Source organism: Equus przewalskii, chromosome 1 (genome assembly GCF_037783145.1).
Source record: "Equus przewalskii isolate Varuska chromosome 1, EquPr2, whole genome shotgun sequence".
In the NCBI taxonomy this organism is placed as follows: Eukaryota; Metazoa; Chordata; class Mammalia; order Perissodactyla; family Equidae; genus Equus; species Equus przewalskii.
In genome coordinates this window covers 26,063,308-26,091,127 of record NC_091831.1, presented here as the reverse complement: position 1 = coordinate 26,091,127, position 27,820 = coordinate 26,063,308, and the positions used below count along the sequence as shown (strand labels likewise).

The 27,820-nt window shown below is 53.7% G+C and overlaps 1 protein-coding gene across 7 annotated transcripts; it reads right to left on the bottom strand.

The window, feature by feature from the left end:
• Nucleotides 1-129: 129 nt before the first annotated feature.
• ITPRIP (inositol 1,4,5-trisphosphate receptor interacting protein) lies at nt 130-25,950 on the bottom strand. 7 transcript variants are annotated; one of them, XR_011536292.1, is made up of 5 exons: nt 25,260-25,392; nt 6,739-6,875; nt 5,980-6,241; nt 828-3,969; nt 130-752 (listed from the first exon to the last, which is right to left on the bottom strand). XR_011536292.1 is itself a non-coding variant. In XM_008518345.2 (4 exons), the coding sequence occupies exons 3-4, from the start codon at nt 6,006-6,008 to the stop codon at nt 2,298-2,300; spliced, it is 1,701 nt and encodes a 566-aa protein (XP_008516567.1). In that variant the 5' UTR covers nt 6,009-6,339; nt 6,739-6,875; nt 25,260-25,488; the 3' UTR covers nt 130-2,297. The 7 variants fall into 7 exon arrangements, 4 of the variants coding, with proteins under 4 accessions (XP_008516567.1, XP_070462478.1, XP_008516571.1 ...); XM_008518345.2 differs by having other exon boundaries at nt 130-3,969; nt 5,980-6,339; nt 25,260-25,488; XM_070606377.1 differs by having other exon boundaries at nt 130-3,969; nt 25,260-25,412.
• Nucleotides 25,951-27,820: the final 1,870 nt, after the last annotated feature.

The window sequence follows — 27,820 nt, the reverse complement described above, 5'->3', positions numbered from 1 at the left end:
GTTTCCTGAAAGCATAAGAATAAAAAGGGAGTGAAAGCTTCCGCTCATCAACAGGAAATCCACCCCCTCCCCAGCTCTGCCTGGGAACCTCACAGATTTCCTGATGGTAAAAACAAACACTGTAACCAGTTTCTACTCCTTGCAAGAATTTAATATAAATAAGGCAGCCAGAAACACCAGGAGCCCCGCTGCTTTCTGCTTCAGCAGCAGCTCTGGTGCATAAAAGGATCCCCATCTCCCCGCTGAGCTCTGTCATCTCTGAACAAACAAGAGGCCAGAAGGTATTTTTCCCGTGAACTTTCTCCCGGAAGCAACGGGGAAGCCGAGGGGGGTTCAGGCTTGGTTTTGGCTTCTGAGGCTGGTTCTTGGTTGCTGGGGTCTCTTCCAAGCACAACGAGAATAAGGAAGAAGAGGGGAAAGGAAAGGCACAGAGATAATAAATAAGGAAGTTCACTTCGACTCTGGAAATGAATCCCAACAGAATGTGGGGCTCGGGCTCTTGTTGGAGACCACATGGGCGGGATGGTTCCCGGGGTGCCTGGTGGCCTCTGTGGGCCTGGGGAAGCACAGACCCGGGCACTGCTCGGTCTAACTCCAGCTCACATGGGAAGCTTCCTACAGGCTTCAGTGCCCAGTCACAGCTGAGGCTCCCATGAATTCACCCTGCCGGGCAAACTGTCCATCTTACACTGAGGTTAGGTGAGAGCACTCCTGGGGTAGGGACAGGATCTTTTCTTCAGTCCGTGGTGAGCCTGACACCCCGTGGAACCAGGTACGCTGTCTGAGAGGCATGGCCAGCTCAACCCCTGGAGGGAGAGCCAGGTGGCAGTGCCGGTACGCTTGCTCTCGCCGCCTCCTTGGCCCTCTGCAAGGCTTCCTGAGGCAGTGCCGAGAGGAACTCCCTAAGGGCCAGTGAAGCCACAGTGGAGGAGGAGAGGCTTCCCAACCCTCCTGAACCAGGCCTGGAGACTGAGGCCAGCTCCGACCACAGGCTCTGGCACCTGCCCAGGGACTGCAGCCCCAGCAGTGCCAAGGTGGCCTCTCAGAGGCCTGGAGGCTGTGCCTGCAGTGCTGTCCCTGTGTGTTCCCAGCCAGCGGAGCCTCTTTTGGGCTCTTCGGGTCTTGGTCATCTGTGCGGCCAGCAAAGGCCCATCCAGAAAGGGGGGTTCTGTGCAGTGAGGGAGTCCCACTGGCATGAACAGCCGAGGGGGTCTTGGGGCTTGCAGATGGGGCTGGGTTTCCACGGCAGCTCCTGCTTAAAGGTATGCCCTGCTCTAGGACTGGGACCCTGAGGAAAACTCAGGGCTATGGCATCCCTCACCTCTCAGCTCTGCAGCTTTCTCTGTAACTGGGCATCAGAGGCCACGCTGCAAACCAGACGCCAGCACCCTGGCCACCAGGCTCTGTCCTTCACCCCAGTCACCCCGCTCCTCTCCAGCAGCTTGCCCCTGCAGCGTCTGCCCTCCCCCACCATATGGATGGTCAGAGAGACCAGCCGTGGAGAGAATAAAGAGGGGTGAGGGGCTGCTAAGCTTGTACCCAGCATGGTATGTGGCACCCAGGGGGCTCAGAACACAGCGTGCTGGGGGAAGAGGTTGGGAGAAGGGGGTGCACCCTGAGTGAGATGTATAGCTGAAAAAGCAGCCAGCTGAAACTTCTCTCTGCCACCAAGTACCCACTTCTGTGCAACAGAGACATTAGCCACCTGGGGCCTTGAATCTCTAGTAGGTCTTGTCTCCAAGTAATATAAAAACCTGCAGCCACTGTGGGATCCCTATTGTGCAGGCTGTGGATGGAAGGTTGCAAATTCCCATATCTGAACCCATTAGTGCTTTGGTTGCAGATGCTTGGGGCCAAGGGTTACTGGAAATCAGGGTGCAGCGTCTTAACATGGGTTTCTGCCAGCATTCCTGTAGATCCTCTGTTGACATTCAAGTAAAGATGGGACCTGGGATGTAACAAGAATTACACCCAAATCGATGTTTGCATTGTCTCTAACTCAGTGTCCATGAAGTGTTCTGTCATCATCTTGGCCATTTGCGGTGATCCAACAGTAAACTGCAAAGGATCAGTCCCCAAACCCAGACAGTCACGTCACCCACAGGCCCAATGGCCTGAAAGCAAACCAGCTTCTGGCTTGGAATTGTCTCCTCTGCACCACAGGGCCTGGCTTCCCCACAGGCTGAGCCGAGCTCCCGACAAGGCCCGCCACTTTCCCAGGACAGGGCTTGCAGGTGCCCCCAGGGCCGTGGACACAGGGGCTGCCCTGCATTCTGGCCCTCAAGGTCCCTGATGGTCTACAAGATGACAGCTTTTTGGGGCAGGCTGGCATGGTCTGAGGGGATGTGTACGGAGTACTCATTAATGAGCGCCGGGGCATTCTTGAGCATCTCATAGAAGGAGTCCACTGTCTTCCGGTAGAGACGGCGCTGCAGGACGAAGGGCCGGAAGAGGTTGAGGGGCTCGGCCCTGCCCACGGCCTCAGGCAGGCCCATGGCCTCGGGCACCTTGCGGTTGCCGATGAAGAAGTGATGGAGCTTCTTCTCGAGCAGGCTCTTTTCCACGAAGCAGAGCAGCTCCTGCAGACGAGCATCCAGCTGCCCAGCCTTCCAGTCGGCGGCTCGCCGGGCGAGCAGGAGGTGCAGCAGGGCAGTCTTCAGGTGGTAGTTGCCAAGCCCGCTGGGGCCGGTGAGACGGCTCTGCTTGGAGAGCAGGAAGGAGGCGATCTGCAAGCAGCTGAGGTGGCAGGCACCCTCGGGCAGCGCCTTTGAGGTCATCCTGAGGAAGTGTCGCTCGTAGACAGCGAAGGACAGGAGCCAGTCAGTGCTGGACGCCGGGGTCCCCCCGGAGGGCTCCCTGGCAAGGTAGGAGACGAAGTACAGGTCCGAGTCGTCACACTGGATCACAGGGATCAGGTTAAAGGGCATGAACTTCCCTGAGCGGAACTTGATCTTGAGGGACCCTGGGGTTTCCAGCTGGCCAAAGGCCAGGTCGAACTCGTACTTGTGGGCGATGCGGTGCCAGGCTCTGGTGAGGGCCATCTGGAACCACTTCATGACCTGCATCGTGTCCAGGTATGGGGAATCTCTGGCACACAGTGGGTCTTTCACCTCCCTGCCAGGCTGCAACAAGTTGTTCTTGCCATGAAGGAGACACAGCATGTCTTCCCCGAGCTTGGTCTTGCCGCAGATACAGCCCCGTGTATCCTCGTCGGCCCGGACCACCTTGATCTGGCCGTAGCCCTGGCGATCCAAGGGCACCGAGCGGCTGGAGCACCAGAGCTCTGGGTGGAAGTGGAAGGGCTCTGGGGGCATGAAGGGTACAAAGAGGTTGCACAGCAGTGGCTTGTCCACCTGCCAGTTCTCATACATGCTGTCCACGCCAATGAAGTCTTCCACCTCCATGTCTGTGTCCCGGTTGCAGAGGCTCCTCAGGGCTTCCAGCAAGTCATCCACGAAGCCTTCCACGAACTCCCGGGTGCGGGCTGCATCAGCCGTGGCTCCCCGGATGCAGCGCTCATAGAAGTGGTCGAGCGTGGCCTTGTTGGGCAGGGTGAGGCCCCGGAGTGGGGCACCCTGCAGGCCAGGCAGCTCGTCCTCGTCCCCACCCAGGCACTCGGGTGAGGGCCCGTCCTGGTGGTCCTGCCGCCACACCTCGATCACCAGGAAAAGGATCATGCAGAGGGTGCTCCACAGGTCCCAGGCCACGCGGCTCTCGTTCTGCTGCTGGCCTTCCTCCGCCACGGGCTCCAGGGCCTCCTTCTCGGCCGCCAGTCGCGCCACCTCCTCCTCCAGGCGCAGCTGCTCCAGCTGTAGCTTCTCCTGGTGCGCCTGCATCTTGCGGATGATCTCCTCCTCATTCTCGGGGACTGTGGCGTTCTCCCGAGGGAACAGCAGTGGGTGGTTGATGATGGCGGTCACCACCACCAGACACACCCGGAAGAGCCCCAGTGCCATGGCTGGAGCTTTCCTGGGAAAAGAGAGAGAGAGACAAAGGTCGCACCAAGCTTCTTCCCTGGACCCTCCCACCAACCTCTGCCCTATGGAGCTGGTCAACGTCTTATAGTTTCTTCTCCGACCCAACCACAGTCTCCTCATGTGCTTCAGTCTAGCCTTGCAACAAGAACCCCGAAGTCCCACACCAGCAATCCTGGCTGAACAAGCCACTGTCGGTGGATCTCTGTTTCTGCCTGCCCAGGCGGTCCTCTTTCTGGTAGTAGTATCCCACTTTCCCTGGAACCAACCCTTTTCTACTCCCAGCCCTTATGGCTTTGCTGGGGATAAACCCACCCCCAGCTCCAGGGGTGAGCATATAACCCAGGCCCAAGACTATTCCATGCCTTCCTCACCCCGACACAGTGATGGGTTCAGGAATGAGCATATGACCCCATTTGGGCCAATGGGAGACAGAGGTATGATTTGTTGGGACCACTGGAGAGAAAGACTCTGTGGCCTAGAGTTGCTGGGAACAGAATTACACCTGCTGGTGGCTCTCGAGCTACCTCAGAGGGGCGTTGGCCTGAGAAAGATGCCAAAGTAGAGGAGAGCAGATCTTCTGGATCCAGCTATGCTTGAAGCCATAACCTCTGGGCTGTTTCAGCATATAAATCGATAAATTCCCCTTTTTGTTTAAATCAGTTTGAGTTGTTTTTCTTTCTTTCTTTTTTTTTTTAAAGAGTTAATAGAGCTTACTTCTGTTTTTAGAGGAAGCTTGGCCCTGAGTTAATATCTGTTGCCACGCTTCCTCTTTTTTCTTTTTTTTTCTCCCCAAAGCCCCAGTACATAGTTGTATATCCTAGTTGTAGGTCATTTTAGTTCTTCTATGTGGGACGCCTGCCACAGCATGGCTTGACAAGTGGTGTGTAGGTCCACACTCAGGATCTGAAACAGCGAACCCTGGGCCACCGAAGCGGAGCGTGTGAACCCAACCACTAAGCCATGGGGCTGGCCCCTGAGTTGTTTTTCTATCACCTGAAACCAAAATAGTCCTGAATAAGACATGCTTTTCTCCCCCAATGCCTTCTGGTAAAGGTGTCTTTCCTCCCTGCAGTAGAAGCTGGCGGCTAAGAACAAGAGGACTGGGTCCCAAAGCCAGCCTTGTCGCTGATTAGTTGTGTGACCTTGGGCATGTTAACTGACCTCTCTGAGCCCCAGTTTCCTTATTGAACAAGAAGAAAACCATAGTTCCCACGGGGGCATCGTCTTGATGGAAGCACACACAGCACAGGGAATGGTGCAGAGCATAGATTCATTAAACAGCAACTGTTTTTGAAGCAGTTTTGAGCCTTTATCTTCCCCTACTGTAAATCTCTCCTGATCTGGAAGATCCCACCCCAGATGCAGACCCTGAACTCCTGGCCTTCTCCTGGGTCTTTCCCCAGGACAACCCTGAAGACACAAAGAGTGACTGAGTCAGTGGTTTTCCTCTCCTGAGGCACCTGAACTTTAAATCCAACTTGATTATGAAAGGAGACACTTCATTCCTCCAGGATAAATGGGTATTTAGGCCTCAAGTGACTTTTGGGGAAGGGCGCACCCCTTGCCATCCTTGCTACTCAAACTGTGTAGCTGCAACATCTCCTGAGAGCTTGTTAGAAATGCAGAATCTTGGCCCCACCCAGACCTACTGAACCAGAATCTGCATTTTAATACCATCCACATTAAAGTCTGGGATGCACTGTCTTATAGTGTAAGCCTTAGCTTATACCCTCTCCTCTCCCAAGCACAAACCTTGGGAATTAACAAGGGGCCTTTTCCACACTTGCCCTGCCCCCTTCCTGCCTGGAACCTCAGCCCGGAGAGCAAATGGCCAACGGAGGTTGTTGTTGGACCACCAAGAACACAGAGGGCTCCTTCCACCCACCACCCACCCCGCTCCCGGTACACGCCAACATCCACTGATGGGACCCTCTGCCTTTTGCCTGAGCCCCGGTCCCTGACCTTGAATTTGCACCCTGAAAACCACTGTTCTGGCTCTTACCCTAATGGTGCCAAGGAGCAAGTATTCATCACCAGGGAAAGACACCTCTGCAGGTTCCACCTGGCAAGCGGCAGGATGTAGATGACCTGAGTTGCCACACTTGTGCAAAGCCTGCTGCTCAGATGTGACTCCACCCTGTACACAGCTGGACGTGTCAGCAGGAATCATGAGGGCTGAGGGGGAGGGAGGTCTGGCAGCAGCAGAATTCAGTAGGCAGACCATTCAGGCCTCAGAGATGAGCTTTGAAGCCTTTGCATTTCCACTTAGGAGGAAACGGAGGACAGGGGAAAGTGGAGGATGTCAGACTGGAATGGGTGTGGGGTGACGAAAAAGTACGGGGGTAGGTAACCAGCTTTTCTTCTGCAAGAGAAGGAGCAGCTTGCTAGATAATTGCACCAACAGGTCAGCCCTGGTTTCTACATTAGAGAATCATCAATGGAAATTTTGCCAGGGTGGCGCTAATCAAACGCCACCCTGATGTGATGTGAGGCTGGCTGATTAACGTGGATCAGTTTTAAGATAAAGGCATGGGGTACTAATGGTAGAACATCAGGCAGCAGCCAGTGAGGAGATAATTTGGGGGTTTGAAGGCTCTTCAGGGCCCCTGTACTGTAGGCAGCCACCTTGGCAACTTCTAACACCAGAGGTCAGTTTCCATGCCAACTTAGGATAGAATGCCACCAGCTGGGGAGTGGTGCCATCTCCAAGTCCTAGGACTGGGAAGTCCTCCCATCTACCCAACAGCATCCACAGGGCTACCTGTGTACATCCTCGTGCTTGCTGGAGAATGAAGGGCTATACAGGAAAGGCCTCCTCGTACTGGGGCAGGCAAGGTTCAAAATTCTGAACCAACCAGAAAGATCGACTCCGTGTGCAAGGTGTTAAGAGGACAGACTCTGGAAGAGACAGACCGGGTTAGAACGTGGCATGTGCACTTACTAGATATGCGACCTTGGACAAATCATTCAACTTCTCAGAACATCAGTCTCTTCGTCTATAAAATGGGAATACTAACACTTGCTGTTGTAAAGCCTGAACAAGAGAATGCATATAAAGCCCTTAGCAAAATGCTTGCCCCTGAGCAAGTTCTCTTATAAAAGGGTAGCTGTGATGGGACGGGAATGTGCAGATGAACCTGCCTGCAGGGGTTGCCTGCAGGAGTGGGCCATGCAGATGCCCCTCCAAGGAACTCAGCCCACAATAACACTGAGGATAGTAGGGTTACAAACAAGACTCTACAGGAACATGAGGGAATGAGGCGACAACGTGGAAGGAGCCTGAGCTGCAGAAGCAGAGAGGTCTGGGTTTGAACCTCGACTCTGCTCCTTCTGAGTGGTCTTGGGTAAGTCACATGGCTTCTCTAGGGCTCCGTTGCTTTACCTGGAGGTGGAGCTAATAGCAGGCCCTCCTTCACAGGGAGGTTGGGTTAAGCAAGATAATCCATCCCAGGTGTTTAGCACAGTGCCTGCATAGAGTAAGCACCATACAATACCAGCTGCTCACCCTGCATCAACCTGTTTTCTCACCTGCCAAGCATATCCGCCCTGCCCAAGTCCCAGGGGTGTGGAGGAACGCACGCTCAAAAGCGCTTTGAAAGCACAAAATGCTCCCCTGATACCGCTGTCCCTTGGCACGCCGCTCATTCCACCCTGCCCCCCAGCAGAGGCGAGAAGCCTTCAAAGCCTTGGATTCTCCCGGAGGTGGAGTTCCCTCTGACTCACCCCTTGCTTAAACCATCTCTCCCTCCCAGGGATGGGACGGGATCCCAGCTGTCATTTTGCTTGTTAACCTTGGCACAGGCTGGCTCTGCCTGTGGCACCCTAAGGGGTGGGGAACGGGCGGTGGCTGCTCAGTGCCCACTAGATGGGGCCAAGTCAGAAGCCTCTGCTACTTCCCCTCCTCAAACCACCTCACAGGGAGCACTGCTCTGGGGGCCTCGGGGTCAGAAGAACGAGGTGGGGGGTGGAATCTCGGCGTTTTGACTTTTGGAGACCATGGGGATAGGATAAAGAGCGGGAAACCTCTCACAAAACCAGGGACACGTGCACACACACACACTCCTCCCCAAAGGGCCCTGACGGTTCTCCCAATCTCAAGGATGTCTGTCTCCACCTTGGCCCCAGGCTCTCACCTCTAGGGGGCTGCCCCACACCTGTAGTGGTGGGGTCTGAGACACCCGGTGGGCGGGTTCGGCTTGAAAATAAACCTGGGTCAGTCCCAGGGCTTCTGTCTGCTTGCCAGGAAGCCAGCCGGAAACCTGCTGAGTTCCTCTCCGCCCCCGCCCGCCCTCCCCCCCCCCCCCGCCCCCCCCCCCCCCCCCCCCCCGCCCCTGCCCACAGAGAGTGGCGGCCCCTGCAGGTCACGGCTAAATTTAGCCTGGCAAAGATCCAGGGTCACAGGGCAGCAGGGGTTGGAGCAGAGGGCGGCCTCTGTGTACCCCCAGCAGAGGACTGCAGGTGGTCAGCCAGGACCCATGGTTCACTCAGACCCTTACTCTGAGCCTGGCCAGACCCTGGGGGAGAAATCCAAGGCCTTTCCCTTCCTGGGGTCCCTCACTCCTGTGTCCCCTGGAGCCCTACAGGACCACAGCACACCATAATCCAACGAATGCCCCTAAGAGTTGTCCAAAAGCAATACGCTTCCATTTACTAAGGGCTTGCTAGGATGTGCTGGGCCCTGGACACACTGACGCCCATAATCTCCTAAGTGGTGGGTGTTTTCCATGTTTCACAGGTGGATTCACTGAAGCCCAAGAGACAAAGTAATTTTCTAGCCACACACCTAGAAAAGTCACAGCCAGGCTGAGATTCAGCCTGTTCTGTCTGTCTCCACCTGCAGAGCCCAAGTCCTTTCCATCATGCTAGATTTACAGAGCACCTATTGGGTGCAAGGAGCATGCTGGGGGCTGCAGGGCCCACAAAGATGAGTGCGGCATGATCCTCAACAATAAAAACACTGCAGTTCACTGAAATCAGCAACTCCAAAAGTCCCATGCACCCCTATGTTCATCGCAGCATTATTCACAATAGCCAAGTCATGGAACCAACCTAAGTGCCCAGCAACCAATGATTGGATAAAGAAGATATGGTATACAATGGAATACTACTCAGCCATAAAAAGGACAAAGTTGTCCCATTCACAACAACATGGATAGACCTTGAGGGTATTATGTTGAGTGAAATAAACCAGACAGAGAAAGACGAACTCTGTATGACTCCACTCATAGGGGGTAGTTAACAAATAGACAAAGAGAACTGATCGGTGGTTACCGGGGGAAAGCGGGGGTGAGGGGAGGGCACTAGGGATGAAATGGTGTACCTACAACATGATTAATAATGATGTACAACGGTAATTTCACAAGGTTGTTAACTATCATAATCTTAATTTAAAAAAACCCCCAAAACCGAAAAAACCCCACTACAGTTCACGCAGGGAGGCAGCCAGCCAGGAAGACCCATCACAGGACAGAATGAGCTGAGGGCATGCACCGAGTACCAGCAATAGGCTATGAAAAGGCAGAGAGGGTTTCATTCCTGTTCTTCAATTCCCCTCCTTGGCTGTTGACCCACCTGTTGGGGAGGTGTGGGTGTGTAACCCTGTAGCCCCCTCCTTCCAGACAGAATTCCTAAAACAAACTGGGAACATAGGAATGTCCAGCCCTACAACGTGTTCATCAACACCCCTTCTGCCCCACGGCCCACCTACCCCCGCCCAGGGCTGGCTGACTGTGGCCTCAGCAACAGGGGCTTCCAGGACCCTTTTCTCAGCAGCCCAGGAGTTCCCCTGGGACAGTGGTTCTCAAAACGTGGTCCCAGATCAGCAGCACCAGCAGCACCTGGGAACTTGTTAGAAATGCAAATTTTTCAGGTGCAATTCTGGACCTGCTGATCTGAAATTCTAGGGGTGGGGCCCAGCACCTGTGTTTTAATAAGCTCTCCATGTGTTTCTAATGCCCACTCAAGTCTGAGCACCACCCCTTCCCAAGCCAGGCGGGCCTCCAGGGAGGCGGAGGGTGGGGCTCCCGCAGTGTCACTGCAGCCCAGATCAAGGAGCTCGACAAGGGTTTGCCCCATGCCCAGCCTACCGGATGCTAATTAGCTCTGCTAATTACAACAGCAAAAGCAGCTGGGCCCTGGCTCCATCTTCAGAGCGAAAAAGAGCAGCTGATGTGTTTCCTTATGAAATGGAATAAACGAGGCGGGTTGATGGCAGGTGAGGGCACTTGTAGCCCAGGCCCATGTGGTTCCTTGGGTCCCTTTCACAGCTTAGGTTCTGGACCCTCTGAGAAAGAAGGAGCCTAGGGAAACCAAAGTGTTGATAAGTTTGGGCTGAACCACTACTGTGCACTGGGCCTTGGGCTGGAGTTTTACTGTCCCAGCTAACGAGGTGCACAGTTGTTTGGAGAAAATAAAGCTACAAATTTAAGAGAGTCAGAATTTAGAGTTGTACTAATCTAAGCCCCATTTTACAGATGAGGAAACCGAGGCCTAAAGAGAAGACATGTTTGCCTGGGAGGGTGGGGTGGAGGTGGAGGCGGTCCAGTTGGGCTGGAATCACCCTGGGGCCCTTCACAGGGATTCTGCCCAAACAGGAGAGGAGTAGTGAAAGGCAATGATGTTTTCATTAACAGCTGACATTTCTAAAGCTAAGTACTCTGCATGTGTTTTGTCATTTAACTTTCAGAACATCAGTTAGGTAGTTGCAACATCCCTATCTTGTGAAGAGACTGATGGTCAGGAGGTTCACCTTGTAGCCTCTAAGATTCCCTCTGGGCAGTGTGTGACTGAGCCTGTCCCCCCACCCCTGCACCAGGGAATAAGGCAATAAATGAGCCCTGCCACCACCCCCTGCCCAGTGGCAACTGCCAGTGGCGACCAGATCAAGGAGGTTCAACCTGGAAATCATCCAGGTTGGCAGTCCCCAAAAGCTTCCCAGGCCCTGGAGAACCAGGACTGTGAGAAATGATAGGTTGAATGCAGAGCACGAGTCTGGCCCTGAGTCTTTGTGTTGAAGTTTGGGCCCCACGAGCAGTCTGTCTGAAGCCCTGGTGAGGCTCTCCTCCTGTCTTCTGGCCTGTCTCATCCCCGATTCCAAGCTTCTCTCTAGCAGAACCCATGCCCCATGCTGGAATAAGACCAGCATCCCGACCCAGCCCAATGGCACCATCATTCAGGGCCAGCTCAGGGGTCCCTCCTCCAGGGAGCCTGCCCTTTGGTGCAGGCCTACTTCCCCCTTCTCTGAACTCCTATGGGTCAGGCCTTCCTGCTCGTTGCTTGTGTCAGTTCACCCACCACTCCCTGCCCTCTCACCTATAGCTCCAGCAAGGCCCAGAAGCTGAATGTCCTCCTGCCTCCTCCAGGGCACCAGGCATGGGGCTGGGCATGCTGCAGGCACCCAACATATCAGTGGGTGTTGACTTATTGCACATTTGGGAGGAGCGGCTGGCTGTGGGAGTGACACGTCTCCTCCAACTCCTTCCTCTTCACCTAACTTGGGGCCAGCGGACAGACAGATTCAGCACAGATGGTTCTGTAAGGGCAGCTCTGAGCATTGCTGCTCAACATGACTGGCTCCCACCTTCCAGGATAGGGTCCCCAAGGGGAGAGGAGAAAGGCCTTGTGAGCTGGCTCACACCCCAGCAAGGAGATGGCCACAGAGCTACCATGGGGCATCTCTGGCTGAGGTCTCTCTTCACCTGCACCCCAAACAGGGACGGAGGAAGGGGTGCTGAGTAGCACTGGGGGTGGGGGCTGGGTCCTGGTAGGCCTCAGGCCCAGGCAGGAGAGGGAGAGAGAGGCAAAGAAAGGAAGTGAGGAAAGAGGAAGGAAGAGGACTAACACAAACTAATTGAGAAAGTGGGTAGAGAGGGTGTGGTTCTGGGCTCCCACGCCTCCTCTCCTCAGTGTCTTTGTAGCCCCCACCCCCAGTCACCTTCCACCCTTCCCACTGGGCAGGATCTTTGTCTTGGCCTCTAGCCAGGCCCACCTTCCTCTGACCTGCCACCCTCATGGCCACTGGGTTCTTTCTCTTAACTCCTTTCAGTCCCCATTCTGAGGGCAGGGGTTGAAAACCAAATGCCTGGGTGGGGTGGGGCAGGCCCCTACAGTCAAGGAGCCGGGGTGCAGGTGCTGGAGAGCTGAGTGGTGGGGATGGGGTCAACGGAGCCACACGTGCTTCGTCTAAAGGAGAAAGCCACCACCTCGCACATTCTTCACCAAGAATGAATGGCATGATCTTTTTTTGTTCCCAAGAGAAGTCAGAAATCTGGATTTTATCAAAATCCCTCAATTTTACAACGTCAACTGCTATTTCAAAAATTCTTTAAAAACCATGTGAACCAAATAAAATACCTCAGCGGGCCACCCAGAACCTGCAGGCCCTGGTCTGTAGGCACCCCCACCTGTCTCCCCTCTCTTGCCCACTGCAGCTCCCAACCCCGCATCAAGCATTCCCCAGGCTACCCTTGACCCCAGGACTCTCCTCACTCTTCCCCCAAGAAATACCAGCACCCTCAGTCCCTCTGCATCCAGGACTCCCTAAAATATGGCCGGAGCTCAACGTTTCTCCCCACATCCAGTCCTGACTCTATTCCAGTGTCTCCTAGTTGGCCCCAGCAACCATCCTCAGAAGAATCATGACCACCATTTCTGAGGGCTGACTATGTGCCAGGCTAGGGGCTTACACAAATGCCTTCCCCACAGCCTCTCCAAAGAGTAGAAGAAAAGAGAAAGGGAGCCTGTAGCCTAATGAGTATGCACTAAGGAGCACTCAGTATTACAGAGGAAGGTCCATGGTCCCCAGGACCAGAGAACCAGACCCTCACTGCCCCTCCCTCACCCAGGGGAGACCCCAGACTGCCTGAGCAGGCACCTGGGCTCAGGAGGACCCAGGGGTCAAGACTGGGCCCTGGTGAGGGTTGGGGAGCAGGACAGAATGAGGGAGAGAGCAGAGAGGAGAGGACCCCGTCCCCATGCCCAGTGGAGATAGACCTATTGATGAGCCCTTGGAAAGTTGATACTGTAAGGGAGCAGCCTTTTCAGTAAGGTGAGCTCTGCTGTCGCCACACATGGCCACACTGGCCACTCATAGAGGATGACCGGTCACGCCCACCAAAGCGTTAAGTTTCCTCAAGGACCGCTCTCAGAAGAGGGAGGGGTTTCCAAAAAAGTCACCAGGATGCCAACCTCATCCTTTGGACTGGACTGGGGTCATGCAGCCGGCCAGCCCAGGCACAGGAAGGACTCCGCCGATACGGGTGGGAGGGCCCACATCCTTCCTGTTCCTGCTCCTCCATCAGCAGCTCATGCACATCCCCTGATGAGCAAGGATGGAGAAGGCAGGGAAGCCATCAATCTCCCAGGAAGGACATGGTGTCCTTCCGTCCAGCCATCCTGCTCACTTCCCCACAGCAGAGGCCCTGACCCAAGGGGCGTCATGGAAAATCACAGTGTCTTGTGACAGAGACAGACAGACTGAGGCCTGGTGTCTCAGAGGCTAAGGGATGACAAAGAGGCCTGTGGGTCACAGAGAAAAGGAGGGGGCTCCCCTGAGTCTGGGTCCACATCCCCCTTTCTCTCATCCATTCTCCCCAGGGCACCTGGAATCCAGCAGTCACTGCAGTGGGTTGAATGGAGGCCTTCAAAAAGATAAGTGCATTGCTAATAGTCGGACCCCGTAAATGGGGCTTTATTTGGAAGATCTCTACAGATGTAATTAAATTAAGGATCTTGAGATGAGATCATCCTTGATTACCTTAAATCCAACAAAGAGTGTCCTTATAAAAAGACGGAAAAGGAAAAAACAGACAAAGAGCAGGAGGTGATGGAAGACAGAGGCAGAGGTTGGAGAGATGCTGCCACAGCCCAGGAAGGCCTGGAGCCACCGGAAGCTGGAAGAGGCAAGGGAGGATGCTCTCGTGGAGCATTTGGAGGGAGTGTGGCCCTGCAGGTACCTTGATTTTGGACTCTGGCCTCCAGAACTGTGAGAGAATACATTTCTGTGGTTTTAAGGCACCGAGTTTGTGGTATTTTGTTACAGCAGCCCGGGAGACTAAGGCTGTCTGAGCGCACAGCGCCCTCCTCTCCCCACCCAGCTCCCCACCGACCTTCCCGTTTCTCCCCAGCCATCTCTGCCACAGCCTTTGCTCTGCACCAAAGCCTGGGATTCCAGACTGATGGGGCTCTCCATCCCTGCCTGGCGTGGACCTTTGGAATCAGCTCTGAGCACTCCCTAATTCCCAGCCACCCAGGGAGCCTCCTGCCTCCAGAGGTCTCCCTTCTCCACTTCAGTGGGCTCCTCTTTCCATGCAACACAGGCCTGAGCTTTAAGCCTGATGTTCAGGGCCTGGCCCCAACCAGTCTCTGGGGACCCTTTGGTTCCCTTTCGACCTGCCCCAGCCATTTCAGATTATCGACTGTCCCCTGAACACCTCCTATACTTCCCCACCATTTCCTGCAATGTCCATGCCTCATGTCTCTGCCGGCCAAAACCCTACCCAACGGTCCTCACAGCAAGCCCATCTCAGAAACGGCTTCCAAGAGCCTTCGCAATCCTTCCCCCGCCCCCAACTCCTGAGACAAATCCTTTCTGGAAAGGGAGAGAAGAACAAAGGGAGAGAAAGGGCCTATTGATTAGGCCTCTCTGAGTGCAGGCAAGCTTCTGGTGCCTTGTGTAGATGGTGTCTGCACAGACGTGCCCAGAGCAGGGACCCAATAAAAGCTTGTCCTCTCTCCTGAGTTAGCCATCTCACCTGTGCAGGAGCCCCATTTCCCAGGCAGGAGCCCAGCGTGCTGAGAGGTTGAGCAATCACTCAAGGCCACACAGTAGGAAGAGAACAGAGGAGCTGGATGCCCCGCTAGGCCCTTGGCTCCAGACTCCGTCATCTCCCCGGTGTACTCCATCCTGCTCTTTCATCACAGTGGGCTGCCTGAGTTCTGGTCTTACCCCAGTGCCTTCCTTGGTGTGAGCCCCTCCAGAGCCAGGGCAGGCTTGTGTGTCTCGCTATTCCCCAAAGCACCTGGCAGGGACCAAACACAGGGCCACCTGCTCACTGTGCTAAGGACATCTGCGACCCTGGGGACCCAGCTGCATGCTCACGCCCTGCACGCTGGTGACACCAGTTTCCAAAAGAAGGCCTCCATCAGTGCCCTCCATTCTTAGGAAGGATGCATTTCCTACAGCGAGTGTGCACCGAATGGCCTCCCTTGACACCCGGATCCCCACCTCAGGTTTCTAGACCTGAAATCACAGGGTGCGTGTGAACAACAGAAACACTGTGCTAAGTGTTTCCCCTCACACCCTCTCAGAAGCTGGCTCGGGCTCGGGCTAGCATTTCTCCGAATCTCCCCTCTGCCTATGGGCCCCAGCTCACCCATAAGAGCACCTGCATGGAGGGAACATCGACGCCCGCAGGCGTCCCAGGGCTTCCCAAACATGTTCCCTGTCTCTCCCCCGACCCTGTGTTCTCCACACCCCCTGCCTCCAAGCAGAGCAGCAAATGCTCAGGACAAGCCACACTTTCCCCGTGGGGCAGGAAGCAGGCTCCAGACAGCAGCAAACACCCCGGCTTGATGGGGGAGGGGACTGGAGTGGGTGGAGCAGGAACCAGAAAGTAAATACAAGGGACAACAAAGGGGAGACTGAGCCTTCCCTCAGCCACTGCTCCGATACGCGCCCACCACAGATGCGCTGGGGCTGGATGGGATTAAACAGACTGCTCTGCCCAGCAGCCACCTTCCTTGGGATCCCCGGATGGGAACAAAGAGAAACCAGCTCAGAGAGACAACCCAGCCTCTTGGGCAGGGGGGATGGGCCCCCAGGGCTTTTCCAGCCACAGAAAGGCCAGTCCTTCCACCCCCTCCCTCCCCATCCCACCGCCTCTTACTCACATCCTGGCGCAGAGGGATTCTGGCCCCCACACAGTGAAATCCCAGGCTGTTCTCCCTCCCCATCCTCTCGCCTGCGGTTTGGGCTGGGCAGGCGTACCTGCCACCATGCCTGGGCCCCAGCCGGGCTGGGGAGAGGGGGAGAGAGGTGGGGAGGAAGGGAAGCGCTCTGGGCCTCCAGCACACATACACACAGGCACTCACATACATACACTCTGTGCCTGCAAAGCTCTAAAAACCCCTTTCATCTTAATATACGGCAACAGCAAGAGACACAAAGGCAAGAGGGAGGCCAACCCTGGTGTAAAAAACTTCAGAGCTTGTGGTCGGCCTCTTGGCTGCTGCTCGCTGCTGTAGGGACCTGGGCTGCACAATGGAGCCGGCACCTGCCTGCCCTCCTACACCAGGGCTGCATCCAACGGGCTCTCCTCCTCCAAGGAAGGCTTGGGGCCTGGACCGTGAGGCCAGCAACAGTTACCAAAATTACCCCCAGAATCATCTCTGACCGCACAGAGTCACACGCCCTGTGAATTACACAAAAGAACAACAAAGACCTACAACCACATAGTTTTCCAGCCGCAGGGATGGAGTGACGGCAAGTGATGCCCACACTCTATCCTAGCTTCTGCCAGAGGCTGCACTTGGCACCTAGTAGGTGTCCCTGAACCAACAACAGGGACATGCGGGTCAGGCTAGGGTGGGCAGAAAGCAGCCATTGACACTGCCAAGTTCACCAGGACATACTCTCACCCTAAGGCCACACAGAGAGAAACACCCCAAAGCTCTCAGCTCAGATCTTAACCCTTTGTAGAGGCTTAGCATAGAGAAGTGAAGGGGCCAAACTCTGGAATCGCAAGGCCAGGTTGGGTTGAATCCTGACTCTCCCGCTTGCTGTGACAATAGTACCTACTTCGTGTATGATGGTCACATGGTTGTGCTCTGTAAAGGACACTGTTATTGGCATTGGTGACAAGGCCAGTTCTCCCTTTTGATTTGTTAAATCTTGCTGGGTGCATCTTGGGGACTTCTCAGGGAAGAGGGAGGTGATCAACACCCCTGCGGCAACTCCAGCAGCCTGGGACTGGCAAGTTGTTTCCCCCACCTCCCCATTTCCTTCTCAAGGCCCCAGGGGCTGCCACAGAGGGAGAGCAGGAAGCTGAGCACCTGGGAAGCTCACAGCTCCCTCCCTGCCATCAGGCAGTGGCTCCTCAATCCCTTCTGAGCACCTGGAAGGAGAAACCAGTGTTGGTCTCTGATGCTCCACGAATGCTTGCTGAATGCTTGCTGAACGAATGAATGAATGGAGTCAGGACTGGGAAGAGAACCTCCCCGCCTTCACTCCCACGAGCAGGAATTTGAAATGGGAGTGGAGTGGGAAGTCTTGGATGAAGTAACTTCTACGTTTTTTTCCCTGGGAGGCACCCTGCAGTCAGAAAAGCAAAGCGCTAACAGTGGTAAGCATGTTGGGAAATGTGAGCAAAAACCCTTCCAGAGGAGAGACCACAGCCCCTGTGGGTCTGGACGGCCTTCACCTAAATGCAGGCTGACTCACCACCACCGTTTACCAAGAAAAAGACCTAGCAACGAACCCTGACATAAGTTATATGACACCCCGCTGCCTCGACCTCCTTGCCTGAGAGTCTTAAAGAAATGGAAGCTAAATGGAGGGTTATAGGGTTCGATGCAAATTAGGTCAGAGAAGCAGCAGAGAACTACCCTTGGCAGACGGATGAGCAATTCTCCCTTTCTAGAGAAAACCAGACAAGCCACAAGGCCCTGATGCCCCATGGGAGGGTTTAGTAAACAGCAACCAATGCGCCACATGTACTGAGATTTAAGCATCGTGCAAAATGCTTTACGTGTAACATCCTCACAATAAACCTCTGAAGGAGGCATTCTTCTCATTTTTACAGGTAAGGAAATTGAGGCACAGAGAGGTGAGGCCACTCGGTCAACATCACAGACCAGGGATTCAAACTCAGGACAGTCTGAGTTTCAAGCCTCCAGTCTTCTCATGATGCTGTGCTGCTCAGGGATCTGGTACCTGTGGAACATCAGACATGCACCTGTGGACTTGCCTTCCCGTACAGTCTGGGGAAAGGCAGGTGACCATTTAGGTGAAATCTGGCCATGAAGCAGGGAGTTAGACTTAATGACCTTCTCAGGGTCCTTCCACCTGGAGACCCTGGGAGTGCGACCTGGGATATCTGAGATGGCTTTCCAGCCAAAAGGATGGGAAAGCCATCTCTGAAGTAGACCAGGAAAGGGAGCAAGGGCTCGCTGACACCAGGGGGTGCATTTTGGGGTGAGGCATCAGGGAGGAAATGGCACGGATGCACCGGGGGCATCTGGGGCAGCACACAGGGGTGAGGTCCAGGAATCCCAGGCTCGCTTCCCCTCCAGCCCAGGCACGATGTTTTCTGGCCTCCTCAGCACTCTTGAACAAAGTCTCAGCCAACAAAGGACCTTTCACGAACTTCAGGCGGGTCCCTGACTGCTGCTGAGAAGGCTATTGAAATAGGCTCCCACGAGAACAGGGTTATGAGCACAGGGTTTTACACCAACTAGCAGGCCCAGAATTACGACAACGCCCTCCCTTCGGTTTGACACAGGCTGGTAGGAGACTCTCCTGCATCCACTGCAGGGAAATGACCTGGAGGGAGCAAGGAGAAGCAGCCCAGGAGAGCTTCAAAGCTGAGCCCCTCCTCCCAGGGTGTGAGGGTCCCACTGGGTTATTCACCTGGAAGTGAGACATTTGAAAACTGTGGGCTTTGTATTTTTTGTAGGGACTTCCATCTGAGGATCTCAAAGTGCTCTGAATATTATCTGGTACTAGCTGTTACTGTCCCCATTAACCAGGGAAATGGAGCCCTGTCTGCTAATATCACACAGAGAGTCACAGCAGGAGGGAGCTGGAGTTGGTGGTCTGCTTGTTGTCTTCTGACCTTTGACACTTAGGCTTTGTGGTATTCTGTATGCTACCTTCACACTCAGTGGGCCAGGTGTCCTGGGGTGGCAGAAGGAATCTAAGGTACTGGGAGGTACCGATCTGGGTTTGAATCCTATCTCTGCTGTTTTCAGCTTTGTGACTCTGGGGATGTTGCTTGGCCTCTCTGAGCCTGTTTCTTCACCTGAAAAACTGAAATAATACCTAACTCAAAGGGTTTCTGTGAAGAAGAGAAATAACTATATGCAAAGCCCCTAGGATGGCACTTTGTTCAGAGTAGGTGCTTAAAGAATGAAAGCGTTATTTATTTATTTTTTAAAGACTATTCTACTTTTATGAACAAAAGATCATGACAATGATTTGGGAACTAGACTTTTAAATAGAAGCATAATTTGCAACGAATGTTCTCTGCTAACAATATTCTAATTTTCATCTATAACCCTGAAAAAGCTACATTCATACAAAAATTAGGGCAATTACTTTAGCCACTGATATGCTCGATGTCAGGAAAGCTATGTTAAAGCATCTGAAGTTATGGCCAGTTGCACAAAGCAAAAGCTTTAATCAGATACCTTAAAGTTGAGAGACAAGGAGACTCCTGTCCTGAAACCTCTTTAGAGAGAGACCCACCACATCCTCCAGTTTTCCACCTTTCTTCAGGCCGGGGAGTTCTTCCTTTCCTGCATCCTTCATTGTTGTGTTGGCATTTGACAGCCCTAGCTTAGGAACTTCCATCTTAAGTAGAACAGGAGGCAGCACCTTCTAAGACCTGGCTGAAGCCATAGGTCACCAAATTAAGAGCATCAGAATTGCTGAGTGAGTTCAGCCTTAAAAACAGTGCTGCCCTGGGTTTCCTTTTGGCAGGACACAGTTGACACCCCAGCATGATGCCTTGCACATCGTAGGTGCACAATAAATACTAGCTCAATCAGCGAGTGAAGGTTCTCTCTTAGTCAGCCCCCATAGCAAAGACGTGGGCATCCTTGTTTTTCAGTTTGCTGTGGGGGTGAGGGTGAAGAAGAAGAGAAAGCCACTTTTCTGGTCTCCCCCATTACTGTTCCAGCCTGCTCTTCCTCTACCTGTTTCACAGACTCGGGCTGTAGAACAGAGGCCCAGAGCCATGGAGGGCGCCAGAAGCCGCTGTAAGCAGTCATGCTCTTTGCTCGAGTCGCAGCTCAGAGAACTAAACAAGACTGCAGCTGTCTGTACTGCTCGAGCCAAACCCAAGGCCCAAAGACTCCCCACCAACTGGCTCACTGCCCAGACTGCCCACCTCCCTCTTCCCCTCGCCCATCCTGAGAAACACACCTGGGGACGGCACGCCTTCTGAGCTCCTTCCCTTCAACATGTGTCTTACAGTTGGAGTAGTTCTTGTTCCTCCCTGTCTACCTTAGGGTGGAGGTGTTGCCTTGGGCAACAGTGATGTCACCAGCAAGGTGCTTCCATTCCGCTGATGTCACGGGACAGGCTATGCGGGTGGAGGGGGATGTGCTTTCTATGGGAAACCATCACAGGTTCCAAACCACCGAGGAGGATCCTACAGACCTCTTGGACACTCTCAAATGACCCTCCTCCTCTTCCAGAAAACGTTCCCACCCACCCTTCTCTCCCCTCTGAGTGACTGGGATAGGCCGTGGCTCAAACCTGACTTTCCCTCTCCCAGAGTCAGCTGAAAGGGTGGGAGGAGCAGCTTTGTCCTCAGCTTTGAACAAACCACAAGCAAGGGCACCACTGGACTTCTTCTCACCATCTGGGATGGTCTGGGTCCCTGCATCCTTGCCCTTTGCCCAGACCTCCGAGGAGGGAGCAGTGGCACTCATGGAGAAGCTGGTGGCCTAATTTGGTAGAGGATATAGATCCTTGATTGACCTCTACCATCTTTAAGAGTTCATACTAGCCAGGTGGCCAGTCTATGCCAGCCACCATTCTCAGCGCTTTCTATACGTGCCCTATGTGGGGTTATCTGCATTTTACTGATGATGAAACTGAGGCTTGGAAAAGTCAAGGCACTTGTCCCAGTACAGAGAACACCCACCTGCTGAGCAGTGGAGCCAGGAGTCAACGCAAGTCTGCCCCACTCCAGAGCCCACGTGGGTCACCCCTCCTTGGCTCAGGGGCACCTGGAGACTGCAGCTTACTAAAGATAAGCCATGAAAGGGCCTGGACAGAGACCAGGGAGAGCCCTTTAAATCCAAAGAGGCCATCTTGGCAGGCCACTGGGGCAGCCAAAGCAAGCACTGCCTTAGCCCTGCTTCACCCCCATGCTCACCCAGGGGCTATGGTCAGTGGCCAGTCCTCGCCCTTCCACTTCCCAGAGCATCCTGCTGATTAGGGACCATGTTTCTTTGCTCTGAGCTTGGCCTCCTGTGACCCATCCAAGCCACCTGACCATCGTCTCGATCTGCATATAGCATTTACCCCTATGGCCTGGCCCTCCAACCCTGAAATTGTATAGTAGTTATTTAACTTATGCAAATGCAACTCTATGTAGTTGGCAGCTAATGCTTATAAAGCACTAAACAAAATAAGTAAACAAAATGAAAATTATGAAAGAGCAAAAGGAGAAATCCTACCAGGTAAACACTGTCGTTGAGACACTGGCCAAGGAGGTGCACCCACAACCAGGACGGCCAGAGTACTGGTCCAGCTGGCAGGTATAACTCTCCATGAGTGAGAGGGCCACAGAAGGGAACAGAGCCCCACACTATTGGGCCAGCACCCACCACTCCCTCCCCCGACCCTGCTCTGACTCCAGCTTCGCCAGGCACAAGCTGCCTTCTGATCTTTGGTTTCCCATGTGCTTGCCCAGGACCCAGGGAACAGATACCATCCAGATTACGTGATGGCCACGAAATCTCCTTGCAAATTAACACACTGGCAATCCTATTTGTACACCCACTTCTGGGAGCTTCTTGAGGTGACTCAGTAGCCCAAGTCCAAACCACTCTGAAAACTGTGGAGATTCTGAGTGTGCACAGGTGAGAGGCAGACCCTGGGACAGGAGACATGATCCAGGTAAACATCTTCCTTATGGGAAATCTGCTGGGCACCAGCTGGCCCTTCCCAGGAGACATCTTGACTTCCTCAATGGCTGAGATGCCTATTTTGTTTAAAATAAGGTCTACAGACAGTATGTAGTAAAATGCTCTGTTCCAGCTGATTAAGTGCTGAAATGTATAGTGTGGGAAATCAGTGATCATATACACGGAGCTGTGAAATGGAGCTTGGGAAGGGCGTCTGCAGGCGGACAGGACCTGGACAGGGATGTTTGGGACATCACGTTTGGACAGCATGTTTGGACACTCCCCACCTTGTTCCACCCCTGGTGCCGTTCTCTGCCTGGGTCAGGGGCCCTGTGTAGCTGTGGCCTTTTCCTTCGGCACCACACCCAGGTGGCACTTACTAAGCACCCTAAAGCCAGGCCCCAAACTGGATTTGCCACCTCACACCGCCCAGCGATTAAGAAGGAAAGTCATTCAATGCTTGGGCCAGGCCTCTCCATCAGCCATCAAGATGGGCTTGCCTCTTTCTTTTCTTGCCTTTCTGCTGCCAGATGAGATTTCCATCTTTCCACCATCTGAGCTGAGGAGGGGTATTTCCTTAACAAAGAAAGAAATAGGCACTGCCCTTCCCTCTTTCCCATGAGGACCCCCAACCAAATGAGCTTTTCAAATTTAACCTGCTTCTTGCTCTGTGAGTGTTCAGTGATGGGGACTCAGCTTCCAGGCTCCTAAACACTCACTTCTCTGTGCCTTAGTTTCCTCATCAATAAAATAGGGCTACTGTGAAGATCAAATGAGTTAATACAGGCCAAGTGGTTTCGGAAAAAAAAACAACCAAACCTGTCAAATGTTAAGCCCTTAATAACTGTTGGTTATCAGGGCTGCTGTGTATGGTTGTATAGATGGTGTACTGCTCAAGAACACCCGGTGGTGAGGATGAATCCAGCTCACTTGCCACTTGCCCAGCTATGTGCCGTGGCTATATTCATCCAGATGAGGCTCCTTTTTCTAAATGGCACCAAGGTGCTGTCCCCTTGCTAAGAAGGAGGACCTTATTCAAACTCACACAAGCGACAGAATAGGCTAGCAGCAGCCCTCGAGGTTATTATCAGCCCTCAGCCTTCTCATGGCTATGTCCCCCTCCCCAGGGAAACTGGATTAGTCTCAGCGATAAATAAGGCCCCGCTCCTCAGCTCCCCGGCACGGCACGCTGGAGCACTGGCCCCTCTCTCAGGACACTTCTCGGTTAAAGCCTTCCCCACAGCCTGCCCTACTAGCGCATTCCTACTGAGGGGACTCCGGGCCCCAAACATGGAGCCACAGAGTCTTGGACTCTGAAGGGACCATCTCCGTTGTAACCATTGATGTCCATCTGTCTCTGCTGACAATGACAGGCAGCGCATTACCTGCTGAGGAACTCCAGTTATTGGCAAGTTCCCTCTTACAACTGAGGAAGTCAGATCCATCTCCTTGCTTCTCCTAACCAGTGAGTCTCTGATGCCAGACAGAGCAAGTCTTCTCCTTTTTTCAAGTGACAATGCTGGAGATTTCAGAAGGCCACCAACCTTGTCCCCCTAGGCTTTTCGCCCCTGGGGGAAATACTGCTGGTTCATTCCTTTCCCCTTCACAAGAAGCACTTTCCAGACCCTCCAAGCCATGTCATCCCCTTTCCTCCGGGCAAATTGCCACTTGGTAGTGGTGTCACTTGCAAGAAGTGGCATGGAGAACTGGGCTCATGCACTCCCATGGCCCAACCCTACTCTTTCTGGGCTCCATGCATGGGGTGCTCCTCTCTGCCTCCCACTGAGATGTGTACCCTCTCCATCAGACAGAATCCCCCACTTTCTTTCTCTTTATTGACTCCAGGGGGTCCAGGAAGGGAGAAAAACAAAACCAGGTTCCTCCGAGACAATACCTTCTTAGGTGGGCAATTTTGCCAGAAGCCTCTCCCAGAAGTTCCTCCCCATCCTTGCCCTTGGATAGAAAATTCACCCACACACCCTCAGAGCCTGTTCCTGGTAAGGTGACAACTTCTGGGATGATGGCATCGGGTTAAAAGTTCAGATGCTTGCCCCCTGAAAGCTGCAGCTTGAAACTGTGGCATCTTTGAAAATTACAGAGCTAGAGGATGGCACTTGAACGAAAGCCTTTCCATCCACTCAGGGAAAGCAGAGGGTCAGTATAACCACTTCATGGTTACCCACAAGTGGAAAATATGAGGGCAGAATGGGCTGGAGCAGCACACTGGGAATCAGCGAACGATGAAAGCAGGCTGGAGGGAGGACTAAAAAGCACAGCCTATTAGGTTACTAATAAAGAGGTGAATGGCAGCAATTCTACCCGTGTCTGCCACGCCATTTTCACTGCTAACCTGGGCCTGTGACTGCACCAGGCACAGATCAGCTTCACCTGGCAGCATCTCCGAGGTAGAACTGGTTTGTAAAACGGAAGGGCCCTGGGTCAACCCAAAAGAGGAACAAAAGAAAAGAATACGATTCTGAAGCTGATTTCCATCCCAAAGACCAGGGTCCAGGCTCTGCCTGTATCTGGTGCTCTTCTGGTTTTGAAGGCGGGCCCTTCTCCCCAAAGGCCAAGTGCGGTCCGAGTGGTTCGGGAAAAGATTTTCCCTTCCTGGGCGGCAGCACTTTTGTTTTTAAAGAGAAGAAGCCAAAATGGATAGGAAGCCCAGCCCCGGGGCTTCTGAGTCCCTTCGCCCAGCAGCCAGAAAGATGGAGACACTGGGAAAGGGTCGGGGATGGGGTTAGGGGTCACGTGGCAGAGACTATTTGCAGCCCCAAGAGAAAGTTGTGCACCGAGTGGGGTCTCCTCCACTAATAGCCCCGAAAGAGGAAGCGGCGGGGGTTTATCCGGCCCAAGCAAGCTCATAGCTTCACTACCTTAAACTACGAAAAAAAAAAAAGGTTCTTTCCTACTCCCTCCTTCCAAGGAGGGGAAGGAAGGCGGGAAGGGAGCTGGCCAAGGAGCAGGTCGACCCGGCCTGTCTTTTTGCCGTGGCGCTCGGCTCAGACGGTCAGAAGTAACGGATCGTCTGGGCATAAGGAACAAAGACGTGGTCCCTCTTGCTTGAGTGCCGAGGCTCGGAAGCCCAGCCTCGGTGCGCCTCAAGGAGGAGCTGCCCAGGTCTCCGGCGCCCGCGCTGGAGCGGAGGCTGGAGCGCAGGATCCCGCGCGGCGCGGGAAGAGTGAACCCCAGAGGACAGTGCGCCCCGCCTTGGCACGGGCGCTGCAACCAGGTCTCCAAAGTCAGCCCCAACCTGGGGGGCCGAGCAGGCGCCCCGAGCAGCCCTGGCGCCCCTGCTCCGAGCCGCCATCTCGGGCGCAGCTCCGCCTAGTCCCCCTTCATCCTTTCATCGCGCCCTTCTTCCCTCCAACGCACGAGGTGCTCGGGGAGGACGCTGAGCCTCGCAGCTGCTGGCCCGGGACTTACGTGTAGCCTTTGTCCCCGCTCCCCGTCGCGGGAAGGACCGCCGAGCCCAGGCGGGTCCCCAGGGCCCAGACGCGGCTGCTTGGCGGCGGCTGCGGCGGAGCGTCCAGCCGGGCAATTAGAGAGACGGGGGCGGCGATACCCCGGCCGGCTCCCGCCTTCTGGCCTCCATCAGCGGGGCTCTAAAGGGCTGCGGAGTTACTCATTTCCTGGATGTCACAAAAACTTTTCCTCCTTATAAGAACAAAACACCCGCCTCTACCCTCGGCCGCGGAAGCTCCTTAAGGAGGACCGTGAGGGTTCCCGGGGCTAGACCCAGGGTCCGCCGCGGAGGTCTGCCCATTGACCCCTCGAGAAGCTCCAGAGGGGACGGCAGAACTGGAGGGTGGCCGGGTGAGAAGGGATCTAGTCACTGGAACATACTAGGGCGAATGGACAGGGAGTCGGGGAGGACGCCCTTAAAAGTCGGTCTAAGCCGGCGGGATGGAAGCGGTTAAGTGACAGCACGTCTACGGTGCGTTTTCCGCGGCGCGTTTTACAAGCGGCGGAATTCCAGGGCTACTATTTTGTCCTCTGGAGGGAAATATAAATCGAGACACAAAGCTGACCCTTTTCTCTTTTGCGGCTTGAATGGATTAAAACGACTCACCAAATTTTATGATAAATGGATGCACCGTCGCCTTTCTGCCTGAGTAGCCAGGCACAAAGGAGGGTGACGACTAAGTGCTCCTATCCTGTAGAGGGCGCTTTAGTGCCCAGAGCTTGTTTACAGTTGTGAGGTTAGTTAGACCCCCCCACTTTAGACCCGAGGGAACTCAGGCCAGGAGGGACGGCAGCAGAACCTTGGCCGAAGTTAATGGATTATGAAGTCCATAACCTGTTATCTTCTCCTTGTGACCCGCCCAAATTCCACAGCCAGTGGAAGTGGCTGGGAGGGGCTTGAATAAATCCTGCCTTAAGTGGCTTTTGGGGAGTCAAACGCCAGGGTGGGTACATTGGAGGAAATGATGAGAACACAGTCCAGAGTGATTATCTCCGTTGCTCCTGCTGTTTGCTCATGGATCACCTTCTTCCTTTCCTAGTCAAGCCAGCCAAATAGCTTTAACGCTCGCCTGGAAGACATTAGGCTGAGTCTGAAAGATAAACAGGCAGTGAGAGAAGTTCTAAAAATAGACCTCCTGGCCCTTGGCCCAGGTTACTCTTGTTTTCAAGTTTCTGCGGCTGCTCACAGCTCTTTCCTTATGTCAGGAACACTTATGGAAGAGTTTTGGGGGCTGGTGGGGAAGGGTGAGGAATGGGGTGATCTGGGGAAAGATTCTTGAAAGAGTGTGTATTTCCAAAATGTTTTCAAGTTGGGTGGGTGGAATACTCACCCACCCTCCCCAAAGCAGGTGAGGAAACTCCTGGAAGGTGGGGTCACCAGAGTGAGCACCACCATACTGCTTTATAAATCCTTGAAGAAACCCTGGGGTGAGAATTCAGGGTTACGTATGCTGGAATGCCAAGGAATCTCTCTGGGACTGTCATCCTGTGTACAAAGTTGTTTCAGCATTTCTAACTGGCTATGTATAGTTATTTATACAAGGAGCATTTATTAGATTTGTTTTTCTTTTAAACCTGATGATTTCACTCTCTGTGACCTGACAGTCACCTTTATGGGCTCCTCTCTGCTCTCAGCACAAGGTCCGCTGTCCTAACCTGGCACATAGGCCATTCATGAATTGGCCTCTATTTATCTCACCAATCTCATATCTCCCTCCATGCTCCACACCAAACTCCTTGCATTTCTTGGAACTCGTGCTTCTCAGAATGTGGTATGCTGGTTGTTTTTCTCCCCTTGGATAGTCACATGTGCTCTATCTTTTGCCTGCAACCTTCACCTACCCTCTTTCTCCAACCCGTCACCCCCAATGCACACACGCCTTTTTGGCCTGGCTAACACGTGCTCTGTCTTCAGGTCTCAGATTTCTCCTCTAGGAAGTCTTCCTAACCCTCACGCCTGGGTTAGACACCCTCCCTATGTAGTTTCCATAGCACCTTGTGCTTACTCTAGAAAGGGTTTTTAAAAGATAGGAAAGTACAAGGATTCAACTTCTGGGAATGTGAGGGGCCAAGAAGTCAGGGAACTTCTGCTTCAAACACAGAGATGCTGAAAAAAATGTATCAAAAATTGAAAGAAAGAAAGGAGGATCTCTGGGTGTGAGACAGGAAGAGGGACCTGAGAGGCACATAGGGGTATTTTACACTAATATAAGCACAAATGGCTAAGGACTAGGGGTTAGTACCCATTCAAGCCTTGAGTTCTAGAAAGGCAGGGATCCGGACTTGAGACCCTGCCTAAAGCTCACACCCTGGAAAGGGTCTTAGTGATGGGAGGATGGAGAAAAAATTTCTGCCACTCGTCCAGGGCCACAGCAAGGAAGTTTGTGGTTTGTCCGGGGCACTGGATGAATTTCAAAATGTCAGCTACAGAAATTGAAACCACTATCTTCCCTCTGCCATGCCAGGTGTGAGGTCCCAATTTACACTACATCGTGTGCACAGATGTGAGGTTCCAACTTACA